The sequence below is a fragment of the Pongo abelii genome, chromosome 1, assembly GCF_028885655.2.
Source record: "Pongo abelii isolate AG06213 chromosome 1, NHGRI_mPonAbe1-v2.0_pri, whole genome shotgun sequence".
NCBI lineage: Eukaryota > Metazoa > Chordata > Mammalia > Primates > Hominidae > Pongo > Pongo abelii.
This window is the reverse complement of record NC_071985.2, coordinates 84,621,936-84,646,145: the sequence shown is the minus strand read 5'-3', so window position 1 is coordinate 84,646,145 and position 24,210 is coordinate 84,621,936. Positions and strand designations below refer to the sequence as shown.

Here is a 24,210-nt window from a genome sequence, read left to right as displayed (position 1 = left end):
GCAAAATCACTCCATGAGCTTTGGCGAGTGAATCAGTGATCATTTCTCATCGAAAGGAAGCAGAAAACAAACACAGCCCTTTCAAACAAAGCATCCCTGCCACACTCCACCAGCAAAACACACCCTCGCCACAGCTCCCAGAGCAGTCACTTTGGAAATTAATTCTTTTCTATAGACTTCATGTGCCAGATTTCTCTCCTCGGCAATCACGTAAGATCTAGAAAGGAACTTATTTTTCAATAGAATTCGTTTTAATTATGAGGAAAGGGTGTCTGCCCTATCAATTAAGTCATGCTTCAATTAGTACAGCTATAACTGGGGTCATTACTTTAAGTATTTGAAATGTCTACGTAAATAAGGTCACTTTCAATTTGGTAAACACGCCTAAGTCATCATATCAATTCACAGCCAGTCACCCAAGGAATGCTGAGTAAGTAAACAATCAAGCATTAGCTAACTAGCCACAAATCCATTTGACTTTATTAATTTCTCTCTTGGCAAAGAAGCAAGAGAAGGAAGCAAACCATCAGAAACATTCTCACATCGTTCATTCACTATACATTTATTACATACCAGGTGCCAGGCACTGTGCTTAGGTTTCAATATGTTATTAATATTCACAACTCAGTATATATGAGTGTTTTTAAAAAATGAAATCCAATTTTCCCAAAAATAAAAGTTTCATCTCCTCAGATGTTTTATCTTATTTCTGCCTGATATGCCTTCCTCCACGGGGTGTGTGATACATCCCAACTCTTCAGCTTCCAGGTTTTCTATCCCTCGGTCCAAAAGACTCCCATCACCTGACAAGTAATTAATGAATATAAACTCACGTTAGAAGTACTAGAGAGGCACTCACTATTTTAAAAGTCCTAGGAGAATACGAGTGGTAAAAAAATAGTTCTATTGTTGCACTCAGATTTTTTATATATACATTTGGGTTTTGTGTTAGAAGGAGTAGCTTATACTTATTCAAAAACTTTTTTTAAATACACATACATATATTCAAAATGCAGACAGAGATGTATACATCCTAGGAATAAAGTCTGAAAAGAGTACCACTTTATCAGAGGAATTCCCCTTGCCTCATTTCAAAAGAAACACCCCCTTTCCCATCTTCTTCTGGCAACACTGAAAAACTGGCACCCATCCAAATCAATACCCAAGAAAAGACCCACGCTGAGAACTGACCTCAAGCAAGTCACTGCTCATCACTAAGAAAAGGAGTTGGCCTAGAGATGTCCCATGTTCCCTCTATGGCCTGCAGATTAGGGGGTCCAATGTCACCTAATCTTCTACTACAGCTCCATGGGGAGAGGGTACAGATACTATACACATCCACACACTGAACCCAGCCTTGTCCCCAACACACACATGCTGCAGGCCCCTACCCATGAGGCCCCAGCTCCCCCAGGGAGTTCCAGCTGGCTTACCAAGACACATAAAACACCCCCACATCACCCAGAAGGAGAGGTGAGGAATCTCTTTCCCTTAGCCAGGCAGTCTCCTGAGGCTGCTGACATCACAAAGGTGTCAACTGGCAACCTCATTGTCATGTGGCTCTCCCCTGGCTCCCCTTCACTTGCAAACGCAGGGAAAGGGTGAGACCTTTCAAAGCTGCCAAGTGGGCAAGCTTCCAGCAGCAGTCTGGGAGCGAGCGGCAGAGCCACCAAGCTGGGCGGCAGGGCATTGAGCCTCGCGTTTCAATTTCTGTTCAGTTCTCCTGTAATGGAAAATTGCTTTGCACAAAGCTAAAGTGTTACAGTTCTTTCCAGCGCCCCTCCCCCGCCCCACCCCCTCACCGGCAGCCTTCGGATCAGAGGGACAGAGCCCGCAGGAAGGTGAAAGGAGGGTGGTTGTGGCTTGTTACTATGTCCCTTGCTTCAAGCCCTGGCCCTGGGTGGTTACTCTTTTCCTTTGGAATGGGGCTGGTATCAGGGTCAAAGTGTCCAAATAACTGTCTGTGTCAAGCCCAAGAAGTAATCTGCACAGGGAAGCAGTTAACCGAATACCCCCTTGACATACCCCTGAACACCCGGAGGCTGTTCCTGAACCAGAACAGAATCACTAGTTTGCCAGCAATGCATCTAGGACTCCTCAGTGACCTTGTTTATTTGGACTGTCAGAACAACCGGATTCGAGAGGTGATGGATTATACCTTCATCGGGGTCTTCAAACTCATCTACCTTGACCTCAGCTCCAACAACCTAACCTCGATCTCCCCATTCACTTTCTCGGTGCTCAGCAACCTGGTGCAGCTGAACATTGCCAACAACCCTCACCTGTTATCGCTTCACAAGTTCACCTTTGCCAACACCACCTCTTTGAGGTACCTGGACCTCAGAAATACCGGCTTGCAGACCCTGGACAGTGCTGCTTTATACCACCTCACTATTCTGGAGACCCTGTTTCTGAGTGGAAACCCCTGGAAGTGCAACTGCTCTTTCCTGGACTTCGCCATCTTCTTAATAGTGTTCCATATGGACCCCTCAGGTGAGGGCTTGATTGAGTGTGGGGAAGAGGATGTGATTGAAGTGGCTCCAGAAAAGGTGAACTCAAAAGATGGTCAGAATGGGAGAAAAAGTTGGGTGAAGCTGATTGAATGCATTCTTATTACTCTGCAGGGCCCACCCTTGGGTTGACTGGAGTAGCAGTAAGAAAAAGTTCTGAAATAGGAATTCAAAGAGCTGAGTTCTGGTCCCAAACTCAGCACTTACCAGTTGGCTACCCTTGAAAATGTCACCATTTCTCTGAGCCTCAGTTTTCTAATCCATAAAGTGGGGACAATAATATTACCTAAGGCACAGAGTTGCATCAAATATATGACGTGTTTAGAAATGATAAAGTACTCTAATTGCAAAGTGACAAGGTAATATAGGGACACTGTATTCTGTTGGTAAACTGTTTTAATCTGTTTAATTCAGCAACTGAATTTTTCCAGGATCAAAAAGTAAATTCAGTCATTCATATAGGAGTATGATATATAGAAGGGAAAGTTTAATATACAGATGGAATGAGGGGCACGTGAGCTACCCAGACAGTGAGAGAGGGAGGGAAGAAGGAAGAAAGGGCTTTTGATAGCTGCTTTGTTTTGAAGATGCTGGCCTCCTATGGAAGGAGAGAATGGCGTGAATCAATGGAGAAAGGGTCCAGTGCTCACTGTGTCAAGCAGAGAGATTCTAGTCTTACAGGTAGATGCTCAACTCTTACCTGGGAGATTTCCAAGCTCCTTGCCACCACTCTACCCGCTGTCCTCACCCGGCCTGCCATGGCCCCTGTGCTTCATTCCCTCTTTATCTTAGGGACTTTACTGTCTCATCCTTACCCTCCAATTCTTCTCTCCACCAATAATAGCATTTTTACCCAGGAAAGTCAGAGCTTCAGAAAAACGAGAAATAACTCCTCCCAGAAAGTCTGGAGCCACTGATGTAATCTGGCAAAATTGGACTCTGGGTAGAAAATCAAATCCTGTCAAAACCATGTAGTTTCTCCCTTCCCTGGGTGTTTGCCTTTGAAAACATTTTCACAGACGCAGCTTCATAAAACTCCTGCTGAAGCTTCCACCATGAAGTCCTGCCCAGGTGGCAATATGCTAGAAATAATCCTGGCCAGAATGACAGACTTCAAGGAGAACTGGGGGAGAGAGAATCAAGTGGTGACAGCAAGTAAAAAACGTGCCCTCCTGGCCTCCCAATGGGTGTGTCTCAAAAAGTCCTCCTGGCAGAGTCTGGACTGGGATGAGGCAAGCAGGGCTTTTCGTAGGCAAAATTTAAGGAGGCACTGAGAGCGAGTGCACTGAGAATAAGATATTGTGAGTCAGTGCCTCCTTAAATGTTGTGCCTTAGACACCTGACCCTACTGCCAGATACCGCAACTTGCATTGAGGTATCTAACAACTTGAGTTGTTAGAATAAATCAAAAGAAACTAACTTTGTCAGACCATCTTCCAACAGGACTAGAATGCAGAAGCAGTTATCTCAGGTAGATTGCCTTGCCTCTCTATAACACCAACTCTAGGAGCCAGAGATAATGTTTCCTACTTTTGTCCAAAACTGTGATAGTGTCTAGAAAGCACTTTCAAAGAGGTTCAGTATTAATCATCCTCACGCATGACCTGTGGTCCATAAAGGGGATTCTCCCCTGTCCATGTTCCTGTAAATTAGCCTGTGGAAGGGTGTCATCTTCTCTTGCCCCTCCCCACCATACATGTACTTTTCCTTGAGTACAGCCCATCAGGTTGCAAGTGGGACCTCCCACCCCAGATGACAAGAGTAACATAGCTTGGCTTCCACCCCAGCAGCCAAGCCTACCATTTCACCTCCCATTCCATCTCCCTTCATCAGATTTCTGCTTGCACAGTTGTATCTTCTCAGAATTTTCAGGCTGACCACTTTGGACTCCTTGACTCTTCAGTTCAATCCACAGTTGAATGGGATTATAAAGTAGATCTTTTTCACTGCATATTTTCCAAGACATCAGAAAGGAGTGTCTATCTTGTCAAGATTATAAGCTCCTCATGAATGAAGACTCTGTTTTATGAGGTAGACAAAGCTTTCATTCCCCAGCCGTGGGACCCCACACACGCACCCACAACTGCTAATTTGCTCATCTCCCTCCATTTTTCCACACATGGTACCTCATTTCCTTTAGCATGAGTGTCACACCAACACTTAAACTTGTGCCCTCGGCCTGTGGAAGAGACTAGGATTGGTATTTTTAACCCTATCCTTGGATGAGAAAATAGACTGACCTGCCCAAAATCACACAGCTGATAAGTGGCAAGAAAGTAACTTGAACCCCTTGATTTCAAATGCAGGTCTTTTTCCACAAAACTATACTATCTCGTAAATCCTCAAATTACATAACTATCATCCTGTGAGTTTAGTTATAAATATAAGTTGTATTATAAACATATGGCTACAGCATCTAAACTTCAGCTTTATTTTCTATCTGGCTGCCACTTGAAACTAACTCAAGATCATTTTCATTGGATAATAAGCACCAACCATCATAAATTCATTGATATGCCTGTACTTCCCTTGCAAACCCAGGTTTCACCCCAGTCTACCCCAACTCCAAAAGGGTGAATCTAACCTTAGCATTTGCTCTCATTTGGGCCTTAATCAGTCTGGTTCTCCCTTCCCATACACACATACAATCACAAATATGCATATAAACACACATGCAAACACAAATACCTACACACGCATATGCAAACACAAAGGTTTGTATATACCATATATACATACGTTCATACCATATATACATACATACTTACATACCCACACATATATACCATTTATACATACATACCTACTTACGTACCCACCCACATATTACATACACATACATAAATGTACAGGTTCACACCCACATACATGAACAGATACATGCATACCCATAAAGTTGAACACACATACAGTAAAATTCATTAGCTGCTTCTCTTGCCTTCTAGCCAAACCTCAATGTAAGGAAAGGTATTTAATTCATTTGACTCTCATATGATGATTCATGGTCTCTGCTAGGTGGAAATATCTTTGCTATTGGCAAACATTCTTGGTGAAGTCTCAAACTTAAGCCCACCTATTTATACCACATTTGTTATCAAAATTGTGATCTTTGACATATTCTAGCATGGAGCCCATGTATCTCTCCACATATATCCACGTTTCAGGAGATAGGAAGATTTCTATGAAATAAGCTGAGTTATCTGGTGTTTATAAAACAGAATCCACTTCACAAACAGGCTCATTTTAGACCCAAGGAAATACTGAACCTTAGCCCTGGGAAATTTTTACTGTAGTGTAATATCAAAGGCAATATGAGAGTGCACATATATTCCTTGAAAAGCAATGCCATGAAGTAAAGGACTTCCATGCTACAATTCAGTTCATCCATTTATCTATTTAAATACTTATTGAGTGCCTATTAAGTGCCAAACAAGTGCTCATGAAGGTAACTAACCAAGAAACCTGAGGCTGCATATGGAGACTTATGTAACTCTGGGTCATCTGTGCCATATCTATGTCATAGTTTAGTTGTGCATAACAGAACAAAACAGGGCAGGACAAACGAGGCCAGCATGTGCCTATTGGGGTGACAGGCACTTGGGGCAGCCACTTGTCCTCCAAGAGATGAAGGACAGTCACCCTCAGGCAGCAGAGCCCGGTGTTAAGAGCTCAGCTTCTGGAATAAAATTGACGGGTTATAATCCTAGCCCTGATGCTGACTATCTGCAGGATATAAGATAAGTTACTTAACCTCTCTGAACTTTAATTTCCTCATCTTGAATACAAGGATAATAATAGAACCAACATTCCTAGGGCTGTCATAAAATGAAATGAGAACATTTATGAAGTGCCATTAGCATTTAAGCTTGACACACTATAAGCAATCAAAAAACAAATGGTTGGTAGATGAGGAAAGGTACAGGATACTAAGAGAGTAGAATACCAGAAAGCAGTCAAGTGTTCCCCTAGATAAGCAGTGGACTTCAGAAAGGCTCAGTATACGTGGTGTTAGAGGACAATGCACTCTGTCTAGAAACATGACTATAGAGATGCAGGCAGGAAGATAGATAGGATGTGGGAAGGTGGGCAGCTGCTTCTAAGATTCTAATCCATAAAAAATGGGGCAAGGAGAATCCTGGAGGGACAGGACAAGTCTATGTCACATTCTGACTAAGTTGGGTATTATTAGATAAGTTAAGAACATGGGTTTTCAGACCCTAGAGAACAAAAGCAGAAGCTCAAATCAAGGCTTTGTCTCAGCCTGGGCCATGAGACTTGGGGCTGGACCAGCAGCAGCAGGGTGCCTGTTCCTGAGTCACCTGAACGTAGAACCAAAGCTCTACCTAAAGACAAGCTCCACTTCCAGAGGCAGGTGTGGATGTGTAGACTACATTCTAGGGATGTGTAGGCAACTTTCTCTAGCCTCAGGAGAAAGACGTCACCTACATGGTATAACTGAGCAATAAATACTTTTGCCCCAATGTGTCCCTATCCACTTCCTACCACTAAGCTGAAATTAGTCACTAGAGGTTCACCCTTTTGGGTCCCAATTATGTGTCATGATCTTGAAAAAGAAACTGCAAAAATACATGAACTCCTGGGAAGAATAACACAAGTGTCCTTAAGCCTTTATCATCTCTCATATCAGAAGGAGGAGTTAATTCTTGGGAATTTGATTAGCTAAGATTAATTCTGCAGCAGTGGAGAACCTTGAAGGAAACAGAGGTGCAAGAAGGAAGTGGAGAGGTCTTAAAAGAAAAGACATGAGGGCAATATCATATGCTTCTTCTGTGTCACATTTTTGCTAAGGACCTCCCCCATAGAGGGGTTGTAGAGGAAGCCCAGTGTTTCATTCATTTTATTTTATCATAAGGCTACACTGAACAAGAATATCAAAACTTTCTCAAGTTGGCAAGAGATCTGGCACCATAATCAAAGGTCTGATGCAAAAGAAACTCTCCAATGGCATACTCACCAGATGTACTGAAAAGTATTCAGTTCTCAAAGAGTTAATGTAGTCACTTTTTAAACACAAAAGTTACAGCAGAAATGGAGGTGTGTTGTAATGTGTCCCTTGCTAGGGTGCTCTACTGAGCCCTGATCAATACAGACTGAAAACAGACCCACACATTCCATTTCCTTTCTAGCCCAGGTTAGCAAGTGGGAGGACTAATCCCTGGCCAGCACTGTTATTTTCCAGTCACTAATGCTACTTGAAGGTGAGAGTGGTCATTGAGTTCTTCCCAAGATATTTGATTTCCCTCAGGGGACAGGGTTGAATGGCTTTCAGGAGGCTCTCGCAAACTCACTCAAACTCTAAGCTCCAAAACATACAAAACCTAGCCTCATACATCCCATTCCCCTCTACCCGCAAAGTCTGCTCTAATGTCCAATAGAAGTTTCTGCAACAGGGTAAATAGTCTATATATATGGTGTCGGATACAGTAGTCACTAGCCGCATGTGGCCATTGAGCTCTTGAAATTTGGCTAGAACAAATGAACTGAATTTTTATTTTATTTCAATACATTTAAATAGCCACTTAAGGCTACTGGCTACAATACTGCTCAGGGTAGCCTTTTAACATAGGATGTTTAAGCTGGATGTTTAACATAGGATGTTTAAGCTGGAACTTTAGAATCCAGAGTCACAGGTAAGTGGCTATAGAGAAAAGCCCAGCACAGAGATATCCTGACATCCAAGTTCAATGTTTTTCCCTGATGCCAGCTGTCAAGCACATCATGATCCATTTAACTCTGAAACATTTATTGTATATTCATTATGTCCCCAACATTGCATTATAATGCTGGGGTGGCTGTTTCACAGAGAAAAAAAGTCATAATTTTTGTCTTGAATAAGATAATATAGGATACAAGAGACAGAAAATAGAATCGAAAGCCAGGAAGCCCTGTCTTGATCCCAGAAATGCCACTGTGTGATATGGGGAAAGTCACTTTCCTTCTTCAAGAGTCACTTTTCTTGTCCTTAAAATAAAGGATTTGGGTTAGAGATCCTCAAAGGCCTCTTATAGCTGGTAGCCTATGGACCTAAATAGAAAGATAAGCACACAGGAGGTGAGAGGAGAACAGTGCTCAGCAGGCAGGGTCCCAGGGGAGCAAGTGCATAGTGGCAAGTGCTGAGGTGGAGGTGTTCTCAGTGATGAGGGCTATATCACATAATTAGGAAGTTCAATCAAGAAGAAGATGCCTCTAACTCCTGTACTCTCCCACCTCCTATATTAAGCACCCTCAACTTCACTAAAACAATGCCTCCACCCCAAGAAACTCATTGCCCCAGACTTTCCTTCCAGGCCAGACCTGCTCAAACAGTGCTTCTCAAACTCTAATGAGTACAAGAATCCCTGGTCCTATGCCCTGAGGTTCTGATTCAGTCAACTCTTCAGGCCGGTTGTCCTTAGGCCACTTTTCAGAAACTCTAGAACAGTGGCCTGTGTTCTGGACCTTCAGTGGCTGTTCTAATTAGTAAATGAATCGATTTGAGCTGAGATGCTAATGGCTAGTTTTTTGAAATATCCCCTCCGGGAGCATTTGCAATTTGACAGGGAACAACCAGAAACAGTGAGAATTCAGAAAGTGACAAGCTACCAGGGGCTAGAGTGGGGCGGTTTGAGGACAGAGAGTCCCCTCTGTGTCAGCTCTGATAGCCTTAGCCAGTCCTAAATGAGCCTGATGGTGGGGCCCACACATCAGAGGAGCTTGAGCAAGGGTGCTGCAGAGGCAGTGGACAAAGCCACTCAGGGCCATCTGCATGGAGCAGATGGGTTGAGTCATGTGCTGCTTCAGGTCCAAGTCATTTTGAGGGCGTTTTGAGCAGAGAACATCTTAGTTTCATTACGAGGTTATATCATCCTGTATTCAAGACTGCTGTAATGGGATAATGGCCCCATTTCAACCTACCAAGTACAAAGTCATCCACAACTGTGCCCAAACTTAGATTTCCGGAATGAATTCAGGTCCTCACGTTATTCCACTATCAATGCTTACCCATGTCCTCCATCAGGGAAATTAAAATAAAGACCAAAGGCCAAAAAAGAAAAAAAAGAAAGGCTGGGCAACCAGCAGCTCCAAGGCTTCCAAGGCTGTTGAAAGCCAGAAAAGCAGCCTCCTGAGGGCAAGGAGGGGGCTGAGAGGGGTGCAACTGAGTCAGTGATCCCTAAGCCACCCAGAAAATCCAAGAAGGGATAGGAGCAGCAAGCATAGGACGTTTAGGAACCCCTGGGTGATGCTGACACACTCCCTGACTCAGGCCAATTGGGATCCCTAAGAGTAGGTGATTGAAGGTTACTCCAAGCTCTGAAATGCCAGATTTCTACACCTGGCCCCTCAGGTCACCCAGCATCACTCAGAACTCTGAAAAACAGCAGTGCAAGTCTGGCCAAAGCAGCCAACCTCAGTTTGCTCATCTTTAAAGGTGAAGAGCTCCTCATCCTGGAGGTAATCCTACAAAGGATGGATGCGGCTAGAGAAAAGGATGGGGGCCCAGCTAGGAAGGGCCTTGAATGGTTTTCTGGGGAACATGCAATATAGCCTAAGAAGTCTTGGGAGGCAAGTGTGCTGGAGGTAAGGCTGGGAAGGAAGCTCCTATAGGCGTTCAAGCCAGACAGTATGGCAGCCTATGGCAACAGTGAGGAGGAGAGGTGTAGACATTTGAGAAGGAATCATTTAGAAGGCAGAAGTAATAGGATCTGGGACTGAACTAGCTCCTCTCGTAGTTTCTTGTGCACCCTTTGTAACTTCTGGCACAATTCTAATTAATAAATGTGTATTCATTTAACGTTTGTCTTCCCTGATAGACCAGAAGCTCTATGAGAGCAGATCTGGATCTTCGGAAACAAGCACAGGCCTGACACAGAGAAAATGCTCAACTACTGTTTCCTGAGTGAATGAATGAGATACAGAAAATATAGAAAAGGGAAAAATCAATGGTAGCTCCCAAGACTTTGGCTTGGACAGTGTGGGGGCTCTGCTGACATAAACACACTTGGAGGAGGGCAGTGAGGAAGTCAGGCTAGAAGCCGAGTCCCATCTTGACCTTACTGAGTGGGAAGTCCCTATAAAACACTAGGCATTTGGATGTTCTGACCTGAAATTCAGAATAGAGAACAGGGCATAAAATATACATATATTTGGGGATCATCAACTCACTAGTGATGATTGAAACCTAACAGAAGATGAGATCAATCAGGAAAAAGAGTTTCAAATGAGGATAATAAAAGGGCCAAGTACAGAAGCTTTAGGGAATGCAACATACCAAAGGGTCAAGTAAGGAAGAGCAGCCCATGTAGGATGGCAGGAGGCCCCAGACAAAGGAAATTAGAATGAGATAAATTCATGGAAGCCAAAGAGTTCCAAAAAGTGGGAGCAGGTCAGATAAGGACAGAAAACTGTCCATCAGATTTAGCACCAGAGATCCCTGATGTCTTGGGCAGTTCTGCTGGCATGATGAGAGTGAACACCAATCCATAATGGGCTATGGACTGAACATCAAAGATGAGAAGGAGTAAACCATGTAAACTACTCTTCCAGAAAGCATGGCTGTGGACTGAAGGGAATAGGGTGCTAGTTGGAGAGAAAACAAATGAAGAAGGAGGATTTTTAGGAGAAAAGAGATCCAACCATGTGTTTATCTGCTGATGGAAAGAGTTGATGCAGAGAAAAAGGACAAAGATATAGGAGAGAGGGGAAGTCATTGGTGGGGTAAAGTCCCCGAGGAGACAGGAGTGGATGGATGGTCTCCAAAACCAAATAAAGGGGTAATCCTTGAAAGCGGTATGGCACCCCCTCTGCCCTCTGGGACTGCAGAGAAGGAGGCAAGGGTAAACATAGATGGGGGTGACTGTGATAATAGGGGACAAATACAATTGACAGGCCCAACTGGTGCCTGTATTCCTCTTTCAGTGAGGTAAAAGACAAAGAATGACTATATATCTGTAAAGTACACAGTTTCATGTAATGTTTTCTATGATGCTTCCATAACACCAATCCAATTAGGCGACTATAAAATATCCGTTGTCCTTGAGATGCTCACATCCTAGTTGAGCAGGCAACACCAAGGTGGGTTCTGGATGCAGGCTACCTGGCTTTTCATTCTGCCTCTGTCACTTGCCAACTACTTGACTGTGAGCAACAATCTCCATCCAACCCAAGTTCTCATGTGCAAAACGCAGATAAAAATAGTGCCTATTTCCTCAAGTTGTGATAATTAAATGAAAAAACCCAAATGAAGATTTTAGAACTGCACACAGTACATGTTCAATTAATGCTAGCTGTTGTTGTTGTTACAAATTCTTTGCCTGGTGGTGATTCTGAGTGTCACATGAGATGCAGAGGAGGGGTAGAGCAGTGTGGGTTTGCAGAAACAAACAGAGTGAGCAGAGGCAAGGAGCTCAACTTGGGGGAGCCAGAGCCCTTGAGCGGGATGTTAAAGCTTCCAAGATGATGTCATAAAAAAACACCTAATCTGCTGCATGGCCCATATGCAATGATAGTTTGTTGTTGTTGTTGTTGTTGTTGTTGTTGTTGTTGTTTAGAGGCAGACTCTCGCTGCTCTGTTGCCCAGGCTGGAGTGCAGTGGTACAATCCCAGCTCACTGCAGCCTCGACTTACCAGGCGGGGGTGATCCTCAGCATCCCCAGGAGCTGGAACTATAAGCATGTGCCACCGTGCTTAGCCAACTTTTTTATTTTTAGTAGAGATAGATTTTGCCATATTGGCCAGGCAGGTCTGGAACTCCTGACCTCAAGTGATCCGCCCACCTTGGCCTTCCAAAGTGCTGGGAGGTGTGAGCCACTGCCCCTGGCCAATGATAGCTTTTTTGATCACACAGGTGAATTTGGCTTTCTCCTCAACCCAAATAAGAAAATAACTAAAAATTCAATGCATCCAATTAAAACATAGTTAAGATGGAATTAAAGTCATGTTAGACAAACCCTTGTAATTTTCAATGCATTTTCTTCTAACAGTCAAGATGCTTTGGTCACAGCATTTGGCTGAGGTGAGGCACAGGCATTGTTATCCCTATTTGACATTTACAAAGAGGTAAGGAGCCCAGGCTGGGATCTGAGTACATGAATTCACTGACAGTTACTCAGCACCAATGAGATGCCAGCACCTTGGCCAGGCACGGGGCATACTGGTGTGAACAGAAACAGATGTGCTCTCATGAAACTTACATTCTAGTGGGAGAAGAAGACAATAAATAAATTGATATATGACATAATGTCAAATAACAAGTGCCATGGAGGAAAATAAGAGAGGGGAAGAGAAGAGTGTGCCTGAGATTGAGAACAAGGCAGATACTTCGGGCTCAGTGGGCCTGCGGAGGTAGTTTTGAGCAGAGAACTGAAATAAAGTGAGAGAGAAGCCATGGAAATATTACGTGGGGTGGGAGAAGGTCTTTCTAGACCAAGGGGAGAAGGAACACAAAGGCCCTGAACTGCAATGAGTTTGACATATTAGAAAGGGAATATGGTTGGAGCAGAGTGAAGGAAAAGAAGAAAGGGAAGAAATGAGATAGAAGATTACTGATGCCAGGTCACATAGGGTAGATAGGCCATGGAGAGGCTTTTGTTTTTATTCTAAGTGTGATGGGAAGTCATGGAAGGATTTTGAGCAGGGAAGTGACATGATCTGTAATTACAGATTGCTCCCACTGCTGTCTCCAGATAAGAGATTGTAGGAAAAAGCAAGGACACACATTCAGAGGCCAACACAGTTCAGGCAAAAGAGGATACTGGCTGGGACCAGGGCAATGGTCCAGGTAATTAGAAGAGGCAAGAATCCGGACACATTTTGAAGGTAGGACTAGCAGGGTTTGCTTACGATCCGAACGTGGAATGTGAAAGAGGAAGCAAACAGTTTCTGCCTGGTGTTTCTGCCTGGTGAACTGGTGAATGATGGTGCCCTTCGGCTCCTGGGGTTTCATAATGGTTTGTTATCCATGAGGACAACTGTCTGCTCTCTGGATTTTTCTGAGCAGATGGGTAGTTATTAAGCAGGCTCAGCTCTAGGCCAAACTGAGAAGAAACTAGAAGAAAAGAATTTAATTTTTAACTTCCAAGAAGAACCTGGGCCCAGCCCCCAGCCCCATCATACAGCTTGTTCCCCTCACTCCACCAAAAGGTGGTAGCAGGGGGCTACCCCTGAGTAGGGATTAAGTCATTTGCTTCTTTTTCAGAAAACTTTACACTTTTGAGTGTTATTTTATTGGTGAAATGAAAGGTTTCATCTCCCACTGACAGAGTTCTGGGTACTGACAAGCCCATGAGAAGGAATTATGAGAAAAAGAAAGCTTTTTGCCTCTGAATCATGCCCATATGCAACCAGTTATACACGAGACCAATTCTGTAACCCAAAACACCTGTAAAGCACAGGAATAATCAGGTTGAACTTGCTGAACGTCAAGGTCTCGTCTACATGTTCCATGAGTCTATGAATCACTTTTAACCTTTAAAAATCTATAGACTCTATATACAAGGGGGGGGGGGGGGATTGTGAATACCAGATAAGAATTGTACTTTGCACAAGCCCAAATAACACAAATCCTTAAGGTTTTAAGGTGCCTAGGATGGATTAGACCAGGAGTCAGCACATGCTTTTCAGAAAGGGCCAATAGTAAATATTCTAGGCTTTGTGAGTCTTTATTGCACCTACTCAACATTGCCATTAACGTGAAGGCCGCATTAGAAAATATGTAAAAGGATGGGAAAGCTGTGTTTCAATAAAACTTTGTTTACAAAACAGCAGGCTGGATTTGGCCCACAGGTTGTAGTTTGCTGACCCCTGGCTTATGCCATCATTGCATTACAGCTGGGCAATGAGTAAGTGGAGCTCCAGAAAGGCAAAGGCAGAAGCCAGTGCCAGGGCTTGAAATTCTCATAGGTTTGTGCATGAGGATCAGAAAAGGGGGCCTTGTTGGCCAGTTGGCTTTGGTGTTCTTGAGCAGTCATATTGCCCAACCTAGGTTTCCTTCTAGGGAATCATCTCCTCTAGGCACCTGTAGTACAACAGAATATATAATAGTGATCCCTTCAAATTCCATTTGGGGAACCTGTCCTAAACAACAGGCCAAAGACATCAGAGTTTTAAAAGTGCTATAGGAGATCAGACCAATAATCCACCCTTGCATTCAACATACATTTATTGAGCACCTACTGTGTGCCAGGCACTAAGGATACAAGGGTACAGAAAAAGGGTCTCTGCTCTCAAACAGTTCTCAAAAAGTAATTTGGAAATAATAATAATTACCTTTTGATATCATGTCTGCAGCAGTTTGTCCTCATACTCTTACCCTTGTTTCCTTCTCCTCAGTCTCACAGGACAGAGCAGGTGCCCTTCCCAGTTCAAGGCTTATACCTCCATTTGGTCCTAGAGAGCATCCATTCCTGCCTCCTTAGAGCTTCACTTAGCTCACTGAACCCTCCCCAGACTCTCATACGGATTGGTACTCACCCAGTGTAGAGTGTCTGAGGCAGTCCAAGGTCAGCTGACCCACCTATAATATTCTACCACTCAGGTTCCCTTTCCTCCACCTGAGCATTATGTCAGGGACAGCAAGCCCAAGGGGTTTGAATAACAGTCAATTCATTCAACAAATACACCCTGCACTGTAGCATCCTGATAGATGTCAGTGAACAAAACAGACAAAAAGTCCCTATCCTCATAGCATCCGTAATCTAATGAGTGGAGTCAGACAAATGAATAGGTGGCAAATCAATTTCCTTAACAAAAACATAACTTAGCTTGCAAAAAAATAGAAGGCAAAGCACTGCACATCTAGTTATATTTGGGTGGACTGGGGCCTAAAAGAAAAAATGGGGGGATTAGGTTTTTCTCTAGATCCAGGATAGAAGTTGAGGAAGTGCTTGACAAGGTGCATAAAGCTGATAGAAACATAATTTACTCACTGAGAGGTAATTGCAGTGCCTTCAGATTCCACCCTCTTGCTTTCCATTGCCACCATCTAGATGCTTGCCCCTCCAGTCAGCCCAGAAGTTTCCTGAGCAAGCTACCACAAGGGCTCAGAGCAACCTGCCCAGGGCCTGGCTCTTTTGGGGGCACCAAGGCCCTGGGAACCTGCAGCAGAGCCCTGGGCAGAACTGGGGTCCTTCCTGAAGACCAAGAAAAGAAGCAGTTCCCCTTATAACTGGAGGTTTCAATACTATTTTCTGAAAGAGAATCCTCCTGGGCTCCTACACTAATAGGTGTGGTTCCAGCACCCAGACACTGTAGTTCTTCCATGCATCTGATTCTGACAAAGAGGTTTTCTGCCTTTGAGCAATATGCTGTGTACAGAAATAAACCAGGTGGTTGTTTATGTTTCCTTAGGAACTATTTGCAATAAGAAGTTCAATATTAATGACATCTGTAGTTAATGCCCTGGCCCGCTGGAGTGAGGCTGAGGAAAGGGATGGCATAAAGCTGGGTCACCTGTCTATAAAATGAATGGAACCTCCTGGAGTTGTGCAGTGCACAGCATGTAAAACAATACTTGCTGATCCCCTGTGTGAGAGGCAAGGAAATCAAGAAAGCCAGAGAAGGAAGAATTGTTGTATAGTTTATTCATTCCATAGCATGGGAATAATTAAAACTACCGTGTGGGATGATCAAGAGTAGAGCTTAGAACTTAATTTTGTAAAGCATCTCATACAGTGCCTAGCACATGTCAGGCACTCCAGGATCAGTAGATGGGTATAAAACCTCTAAAGTCATCATACTAGAACAGGAAAAGAAGGTATGGTTAATGAGCTAAAGAAAAGGAAGTTAAAGATTTAAAAAAAAAAAAAGGAGGCAACAGGTTAGAAAAAGGACAAGAAATAAGTGAGACAAATAAAAAAATAGACACTAGGTATAAATCCAAATATATCAGTAATTACATTAAATGTCAATGGGCTTATTAAAATACAAAGTTTGCTAGCTTGGATGAAAAACAAAACCCAGCTATGTACTGCTTACAAAAATATACCTTAAATATAGGAACACAGAAAGATTAAAAGTAAAAGGACAGAAGAAGATACACAATGCAAACACTCACCAAAAGAATTTCAGTGCAGCCATACTAATGTTAAACAAAGTAAACTTTAAGGCAAGAAGCATTACTAGAGATAATGAGAGATATTGGTCAATGATAGAAGGGTAATTCTACCAGGAAGACCTAACAATTATAACTTTGTACGCACCTAATAACACAGCTTTAAAATTTGTAAAGCAAAGGCCAGGTGTGGTGGCTCACGCCTGTAATCCCAGCACTTTGGAAGGCCGAGGCAGGTGGATCACCTGAGGTCAGGAGTCTGAGACCAGCCTGGCCAACATGGTGAAACCCCATCTCTACTAAAAATATAAACATTATCTGGGCATGGTGGCATGTGCCTGTAATCTCAGCTACTCAGGAGGCTGAGGCAGGAGAACCACTTGAACCTGGGAGGCAGAGGTTGCAGTGAGCTGAGATCATGCCACTGCACTCCAGCCTGGGTAACAAGAGTGAAACTCCGTCTCAAAAAAAAAAAAAAATTGTGAAGCAAAACTTGAAAGAACTATATGGAGCAGACCAATGCACAGTAAAAACTGGTAATTTTACATAATTAGAGGGACTAGTAGACAATAGTCTAATAATAACTAAGAGACAATAGATGTTTATAAATAAAAAGTCAATAAGGGTATAGAAGATCAGTACACCACCACAACCTAACTGACATGCATAGAACAATGTACTCAACAAAGAATACAGTAAATCCTAACTTAATATCCATAGGTTCTTAGAAACTGCCACTTTAAGCAAAATGACATATAACAAAGCCAACTCTACCATAGGCTAATTGATATAAACAAGAGTTAAGTTTCTAAAGCTTATTTCTAGTCATAAAAACATCATCAAACTTCTAAATAAAGGTCAAAAAACCATTCTAATATTTAGCATTGAAATATGAAACATAAGAAAGATTTATACAAACAAGTAAGATAATATTTGCCTAATTATTTCAGCTCAGGGTTGTGAGTGGCTGGAGCCTATCTTGGCAGCTCAGGGTGTAAGGTGGGAAGCAGACCTGGCCAGGACACCATTCCGTTGGGGGCCACGCATACACATACTCACACATACTTAGACTGGCACAATCTAGACACACAAGTACACCTAATATGCACATCTTTGAGATGTGGGAAGAAACCAGGGCACCTGGAGAAAACCTGTCCAGACATGGGGAGCGCACACGAACTCCGTACAGACAGTGGCCCTGGCTGGGAATATTTTTTTCTCATTAACATTGTAACAAAATGACGTAGAATGAAACAATGTTATTAGAGCATCTACTGTATAATACATTTGTAGCACATGGAAAATGTACCAAAATTGACCTTACATTCAGCCATATAGCAAATTCTCAAGAAATTTCAAAGGATCAGAGTGTTTCTATAGAATTAAACCAGAACAGTAGGATTAACCTAGAATCTCATAATTTAAAAAAGTACCAGAACATCCCTCAATTTTACAAATTACACAACTCAGTCAATGAATGATAGCTATTATTAACAAGAACAATAATGATCAGACATGGTTTATATCTTTAAGAGCTAAAAGTCTACCTGGTAGGGGAGAAAGGATGCACATTGTAAATAACCATCATGCAAGACAGAATGTGATAGGTACTTAAGAATGACACAAGGAAATGCTAGGGATGAGTTCACGAGTGAGAACAATCACGTGTCCTCTGAGCTCTGAGGACAGGGTGGTTGAGGAAGGTCTCCCTGGAATAGACGCATTTAGGCTAGATCTTAAAAGATGGGAAGAACAGGATCCTGCAAAACTAGGGGTATGAGGCATCTGATTAAAAAGGAGCAGTGTAACAAAGTAACTACAGATGAGGGCAAGGGTGAGGTGTAATCAAGGCATAATATGTAGTTTAATTTAATTGGAGCAAAGGTTACCAGCAGTGCTGAGAAGTAAGGAGGGAAGAGGAGAAGGGTAGATGCTGAGGGGCTCTGAATGCCAGGCCAAATGGTCTGGGTGTTATTCTGAGGTTCACAGGAGGTCAGAGGACTGTTTTGAGCCAGAGTGTGACTGAGAAGAGCTGCACTTGGGGAAGGCAATTTGGCAGAAGTGTGTGAAATGGCCCCAAGCTGGGAAAGGGGAACAATAGAGATAGGGAGCCTGGGAGGGGAGAGCCCAAATCTTGGCAGTGACTGAGACTGGGAAGAGGGGGAGATAATTCAGTGGGAGAGAAACCCAGGCCTCCCTCCCAACAAAGCCACCCACATCCCTCACTTAGCAGCCTAACAATGCATTAAAATCACTGCCTAATTGCTCCTTTCAAAGTTAATGCTCCAAAATGGGGAAACGTGTGTGATGTTTAGTCTCATCTCTGCCGCCCAAGCTGCAATTTGAAAGCCCAATCTTTTTAAAAATAGAATGAGATAAACCCCCCTAGACACATCCCAGACCCTCCGAATCCCGTGTTTTCCTTTCTCAAATACATCTTTCTTTGAAGATTCATGTGTCTCCCACAGTTTGGGCAGGTGACCTGAGCTCTCTCTCGATAGGATTCCTGGAGAGCTCCCAGGCGCCTCCCCTGTTCATGGGAGCCCCATGCCCAGGCCTCCTGGGCAAAACCACAGAGGTCCTCAAGCCAGGCTGACGAGAAAGAGGTACAGAGGCATAATTGTGTTCCTGCGACTTCAGCCCTCAACTCCTTTCCCTCTACTTGAGAGCTCTCTGGTGGGGCAGGTTTGCCCTGAGGGCCACCATCCCACACTGTCTAGAGAGAGGCTTCTTCCTCTCTCTTCCTCTGTAATCATTACAAACAGTGGATATGACACAGTTCCTGCACTGGCTTCCCCTCTTGTGTCTACAAGCTTGAGTCCTAAACAGCATTACACACTGCAGGCCATCTTCCTGAACAAAACAAAATGACTTTGCTGTAGGTGCATTGATACAGAAGCAAGAGGCAGGTATTGGTGTCCGGGTGAAGAGGACAGCTCTTTCCAGCCACCCATAAGCCTAAATGTCTTCTCCCCAGCCAACTTACTTCTGTACTTTTTCTTTGAATGCTGCTTCCAGCCCCCATTAGGATTTACCTAACTGAACCTGATTTTCCTAACATCCTGGGTCACCAAGGATAGTGATGTTTTCACTAGTCAGGCAGTTCCTGCCCTGAAGTTTAGAGGAAACTCCTCTCCAAAATAGCTCCTGTTTGCAAATCCCACTTACGCAAAACAAGCTCACACTGACTTTCGGTCTTCTGTCTTCTATATAGATTCTGCAGTTATCTAAAACCTTCAAGTTATGGGATCTCCTGAATCTCAGTTTCCTTATTTGTAAGACAAGGAAAATAATATTATGTGCATCAAGGTTATTATTAGAATTAAATGAGATATTTGTAAATCACTTAGTGCATAGTAAGCACTTAGCAAATACTGGCTGCTATTATAATTCTGATTGTCGTTGTCTCAAGCCCTGGCTTCAGCCCTGAGCCGGAGCTCAGTGATCTAGTGTGTGCTGGATACATTCACCTGAGCATCTCACACAAGCACTCAGCCTCAGCATGAGAGAGTATATGGAGTTAGAAAAATGCAGGGGCAGTGATAGGGCTCTGAGGATTCCATGTTCGAGGCACAATCACCTGCACCTTCTTACCTATGTCAGTAAGTTCTCTCAACTATCCTGAGAAGTGTCATTCTTTGCACTGGTAAGATGAGGAAATGGAATTCAGAGAGAGAATCCGGTATCCTGCTGAAGTTCACAAAATTAGCAAGTAACAGAATCTGGATTAGAAGCCTGGCCTGTCTAGCTCCAGAGCCCACTTTTCTTTCTGTCATATAGTGAAGGCCATGGCGCTACATATGGGGAGGTGCTCAGAGAAGTAGCCAGGAAGCTGAGTCAGCTGCTAAGAATGACTGAAGACTCACGTCAATGACATAATCAGCCACTGATGGCCAACATCACCACTGAGAAGCAGAACTGCCTTCCTTATTGGCAACCTGTTTACCCTGGGTTCCCCCGACTTGTTCAGGGTGGGGAAAGTGGTGAGCGGGTAGAACACACAGTAAACATTTCAAGAGAATCTTGTCCCTCCCTAGAGTTGAGTGGCTTGCAATGCTCTTGGGGGATGCTAGTGGTGCCAGGTTGGACTCAGCTACTGCTAAAGAGAAAGGTACAAGGTGAAGGGAAATTTGGGATGGAGGCAAGGGAGGGGCAAGAGGGAGGTGACTGGTAAAGAACAGAGAGATGTCAACACTCCATGGCAATCTTGCCTAACCTTCCAACCTCCCCACCCCTGTTGTGGCCTCTCCTTCCTTGAGCATCCTTAAGAAGCATTTTCATGGCCTGAATGCAGCAAAGCCTGGGGACAAGGAACAGTCCAGGCCCAGTACTTCTCAAACTCCAATGTGCAACAGATACCCTGAAGGTCTTGTTGAGATGCAGATTCAGATTCAGGAGGTCACAGGTGGGTCCTGAGATTCTGCATTTCTAACAAGGTCTAGGTGATGTCAATGCTGCTGGCCCACAGACCACACTTGGACCAGTGAGGGTGCAGATGGTCTCTCCTGATCCCCTTTGGCCTTAGGACCCTGGGAGTCATGCTGTTTCAACACCCTGCCTGCTGTGTTTTTCTTCTTAGATGATCTAAATGCCACATGTGTGGAGCCCACAGAGCTGACAGGGTGGCCCATCACCCGGGTGGGGAACCCACTCCGATACATGTGCATCACGCACCTGGACCACAAAGACTACATCTTCCTGCTGCTCATCGGCTTCTGCATCTTCGCCGCGGGAACTGTGGCTGCCTGGCTCACAGGTGTGTGTGCTGTGCTCTACCAGAACACCCGCCACAAGTCGAGCGAAGAGGACGAGGACGAGGCCGGGACTAGGGTGGAAGTCAGCAGGCAGATTTTTCAAACCCAGACGAGCTCGGTCCAGGAGTTCCCTCAGCTTATTTAGTTGCCAGAGACCACTATCTTATGTGCCTCCCCCAGGCTCCCTGCTTTCTCTCTTGCCCTCCCCATCCCACCACCTTGGAGCTGTCATAGAGATTGAAACCTTCTAGTAAAATAAATAAAATCTCTGCTGGCCATTTCACAGTTTGGTCCTTTCCCATTTCACCAGCCCGAGGATGATTCCTTGAGCTCAGCAGGATGGGGTAGAACAAAATTTAGAAACGTTGTTGGATGCATCTAAATACCGAGAAAGTCTACCCCAAAAGTAAGCCATCTCATGTTTAATAAGTACTTATTACATCCCCAAACTAAGTGTTGGAGGGATGGATACAAGGAATACAAGATTTAAGATCTTCCCTAAAGAGCAAACAATTTAAGTGGAAGTGAAGATTAATATTAATCAAATGGAGAAAAGTATGAGACAATGATAAGAACTAACATTAATGGAATGTGTCCATGTGCCATCTTCACACTCCATCTTGTAGTTATCACAGCAATCCTATAATATTGATATTATTTTACCCTGAAAATTTGAGGCCTGAACAAGTTAAACAACTGACTGAGGTCACCCAACTGGTAAGTAGCACAGCCTCCCAAAGTCCATGTTCTTTCCTTTACATGAAATATAAATATTTAGCAGCACAACCAAGGGTTCATCATGTAAGCCTGGCCACACAGAGGTGGCCACCACCCAGCGGGTCCATCCCAAGTGCCCAGCATTGTGCCCAGCTTTATGCACATATGCCCCTGGGCTAATGTGCATGACAACAAGGTCAGGTGGTCATTGTTACTGTCGTTTTCCTGAGGCATGGAGAGATGAAGTCACCAGCTCAAGATCACATAGTTGGTAAAAGCAGAGCAACTGCTGGACCCATGCCAAAGTCCATGCCCTCTCACTATGAGCTACTGTTTGTCACAAAGCACTAAACAGAATAGCCAAGTGTACACAAGCATGTCCTGTGCTCAGGGACATGTGGGAAAGGGAGTGAAGAGAGGGTCGGCTCAACCCAGGCCCCAAGACCCCATTCCAGGTTTTCCTTTTTGCTCTACTCAGATCAAATTATACTCATGTTCAAGATTCAGATCAAACCCCCACCCATGAAACTGAAACTAGCTGTCTTTGAACCCCCAACCAGACCTGTTTTTACATCTGCACTTCCACTGTGAATTGCATGTGACTCTAATCACCACTTGCCCTCCAGTTTGTTTGGTGCAATGCTTAAGAGCATGGGTCCAGACTCAGGAGCTGGATCTCTATCCCCAGTTCTGCACTTAGCACTGTGTGAACTTGGGCTTCCTACTTATAATGACCTTGAGAGCAGAGACCACTTGCCTTCAGTGTTCTCTATTGACACAGCATATAGAATGATAACTTCCACAAAATAAGTGTTTATTACTGCATTCTATTTAAATCCCAACCCACCAATCATTCCTACCTTGTTATCCTGAACTAAGAGTGACCATGGGCAAGTTATTTAACTTTTGTGTGTCTCAGTTTCTTCATCTGTAAGTGGCAATCACTACAGTACTTATATAGGGATATTTTGAGAATACAATGAATAGCAATTATAATAAGAATTTATTTTAATACACTTTTTATTATGGAATAACTTTGGACTAAGCTACAGAGGTAGCGCAGAGTTCCCACATATCTCTCACCCAGTTCCCCCTAACGTTATCTCACATTACAGTGGTACATTTATCAAAGCTGGAAATTTTATATTGGAACACTACTATTAACTAAACTCCACACTTTATTGGTATTTCATTAGTTTTTTTCCGCAATGCCCTTTTCTCTGTTCCAAGACCCAATCTAGCATACCATATTTGCATTTAGGATATTTTTAATATAATAACATGTCTAACATTTACTGGGCACTTCTATACGCTAGGCATTGTTCTAAGTGCATATACATACACACAAACACATACACATACACACACAAACACACACATCTCAACTAATTGAATCATCACAACAATCCTACGAGGTAAGCATTATTCCCATCAGATCCTGAAACTGAGGTTTAAGAGGATAAGTAACTTGCTAAACATTACATACCTAGTACAACCAGAAGTGAAACCAGCTGTGTCTGACTATAGACTGTTTCCTCCAAATCACTAATCAATATTGTCTCTCAGGAATTTAAACTACCAAGAAAGTCTTGGCAAAAGAAATGTGAATTGCAGCTTTTCATGATAGCTTCTCCCCTAAGATTTTGCCTGGATCTTCCAACAATAAGTAATTCCACAAAAATGGACTGAGCACCTACTCTGACAAGGCCCGAGAAGATCACAGTGAACAGGGCAAAGTGGTGAAAGCTCAAGAAGCTTCCAGTTCAGTTTGGTGGAGACACAAGAAAACAGTCCATTTCAAGACAGAGTGGTAAATGAAGGGCCGGCACAGTATTCTAAGGGGACCCAAAGGAAGGGCGCCCCAACCAGGAGGCAGTAGGGCATCCTGGAGGGCTTCTTAGAGGAACAGGCATCTATGCTGAGGCTTGAAAGTTGAGTTGAGATTCACCAGGCAAAGTGGTAAAGTGGATGTGGGTGACAAAAAGACATCCTAAGCAACAAGAACCGCATCTACAAAGGCCTGGAAGTGAGGAAGAGCCTGGCATGCCATTATAACTGGAATATGGAGTATAAGGGAAGGAAGAAAAGAGAAATAATATTAGAGAGAGAAGCAAGGCCAGATCCTGAAGGGCCTTTTATATCTCTGTGTTGGTTAGGATTATGATAGGCTATGCTACAATAA

At 43.6% G+C, this 24,210-nt stretch overlaps 1 protein-coding gene across 1 annotated transcript; it reads left to right on the top strand.

Moving 5' to 3' along the window:
- Positions 1 to 1,501: 1,501 nt before the first annotated feature.
- On the top strand, positions 1,502 to 21,589 carry LRRC52 (leucine rich repeat containing 52). Its single transcript, XM_002809853.3, has 2 exons — positions 1,502 to 2,493; positions 21,137 to 21,589. Exons 1-2 carry the CDS (start codon positions 1,872 to 1,874, stop codon positions 21,454 to 21,456), a joined length of 942 nt encoding a protein of 313 aa, XP_002809899.1. The 5' UTR covers positions 1,502 to 1,871; the 3' UTR covers positions 21,457 to 21,589.
- The last annotated feature ends 2,621 nt before the right edge of the window (positions 21,590 to 24,210 follow it).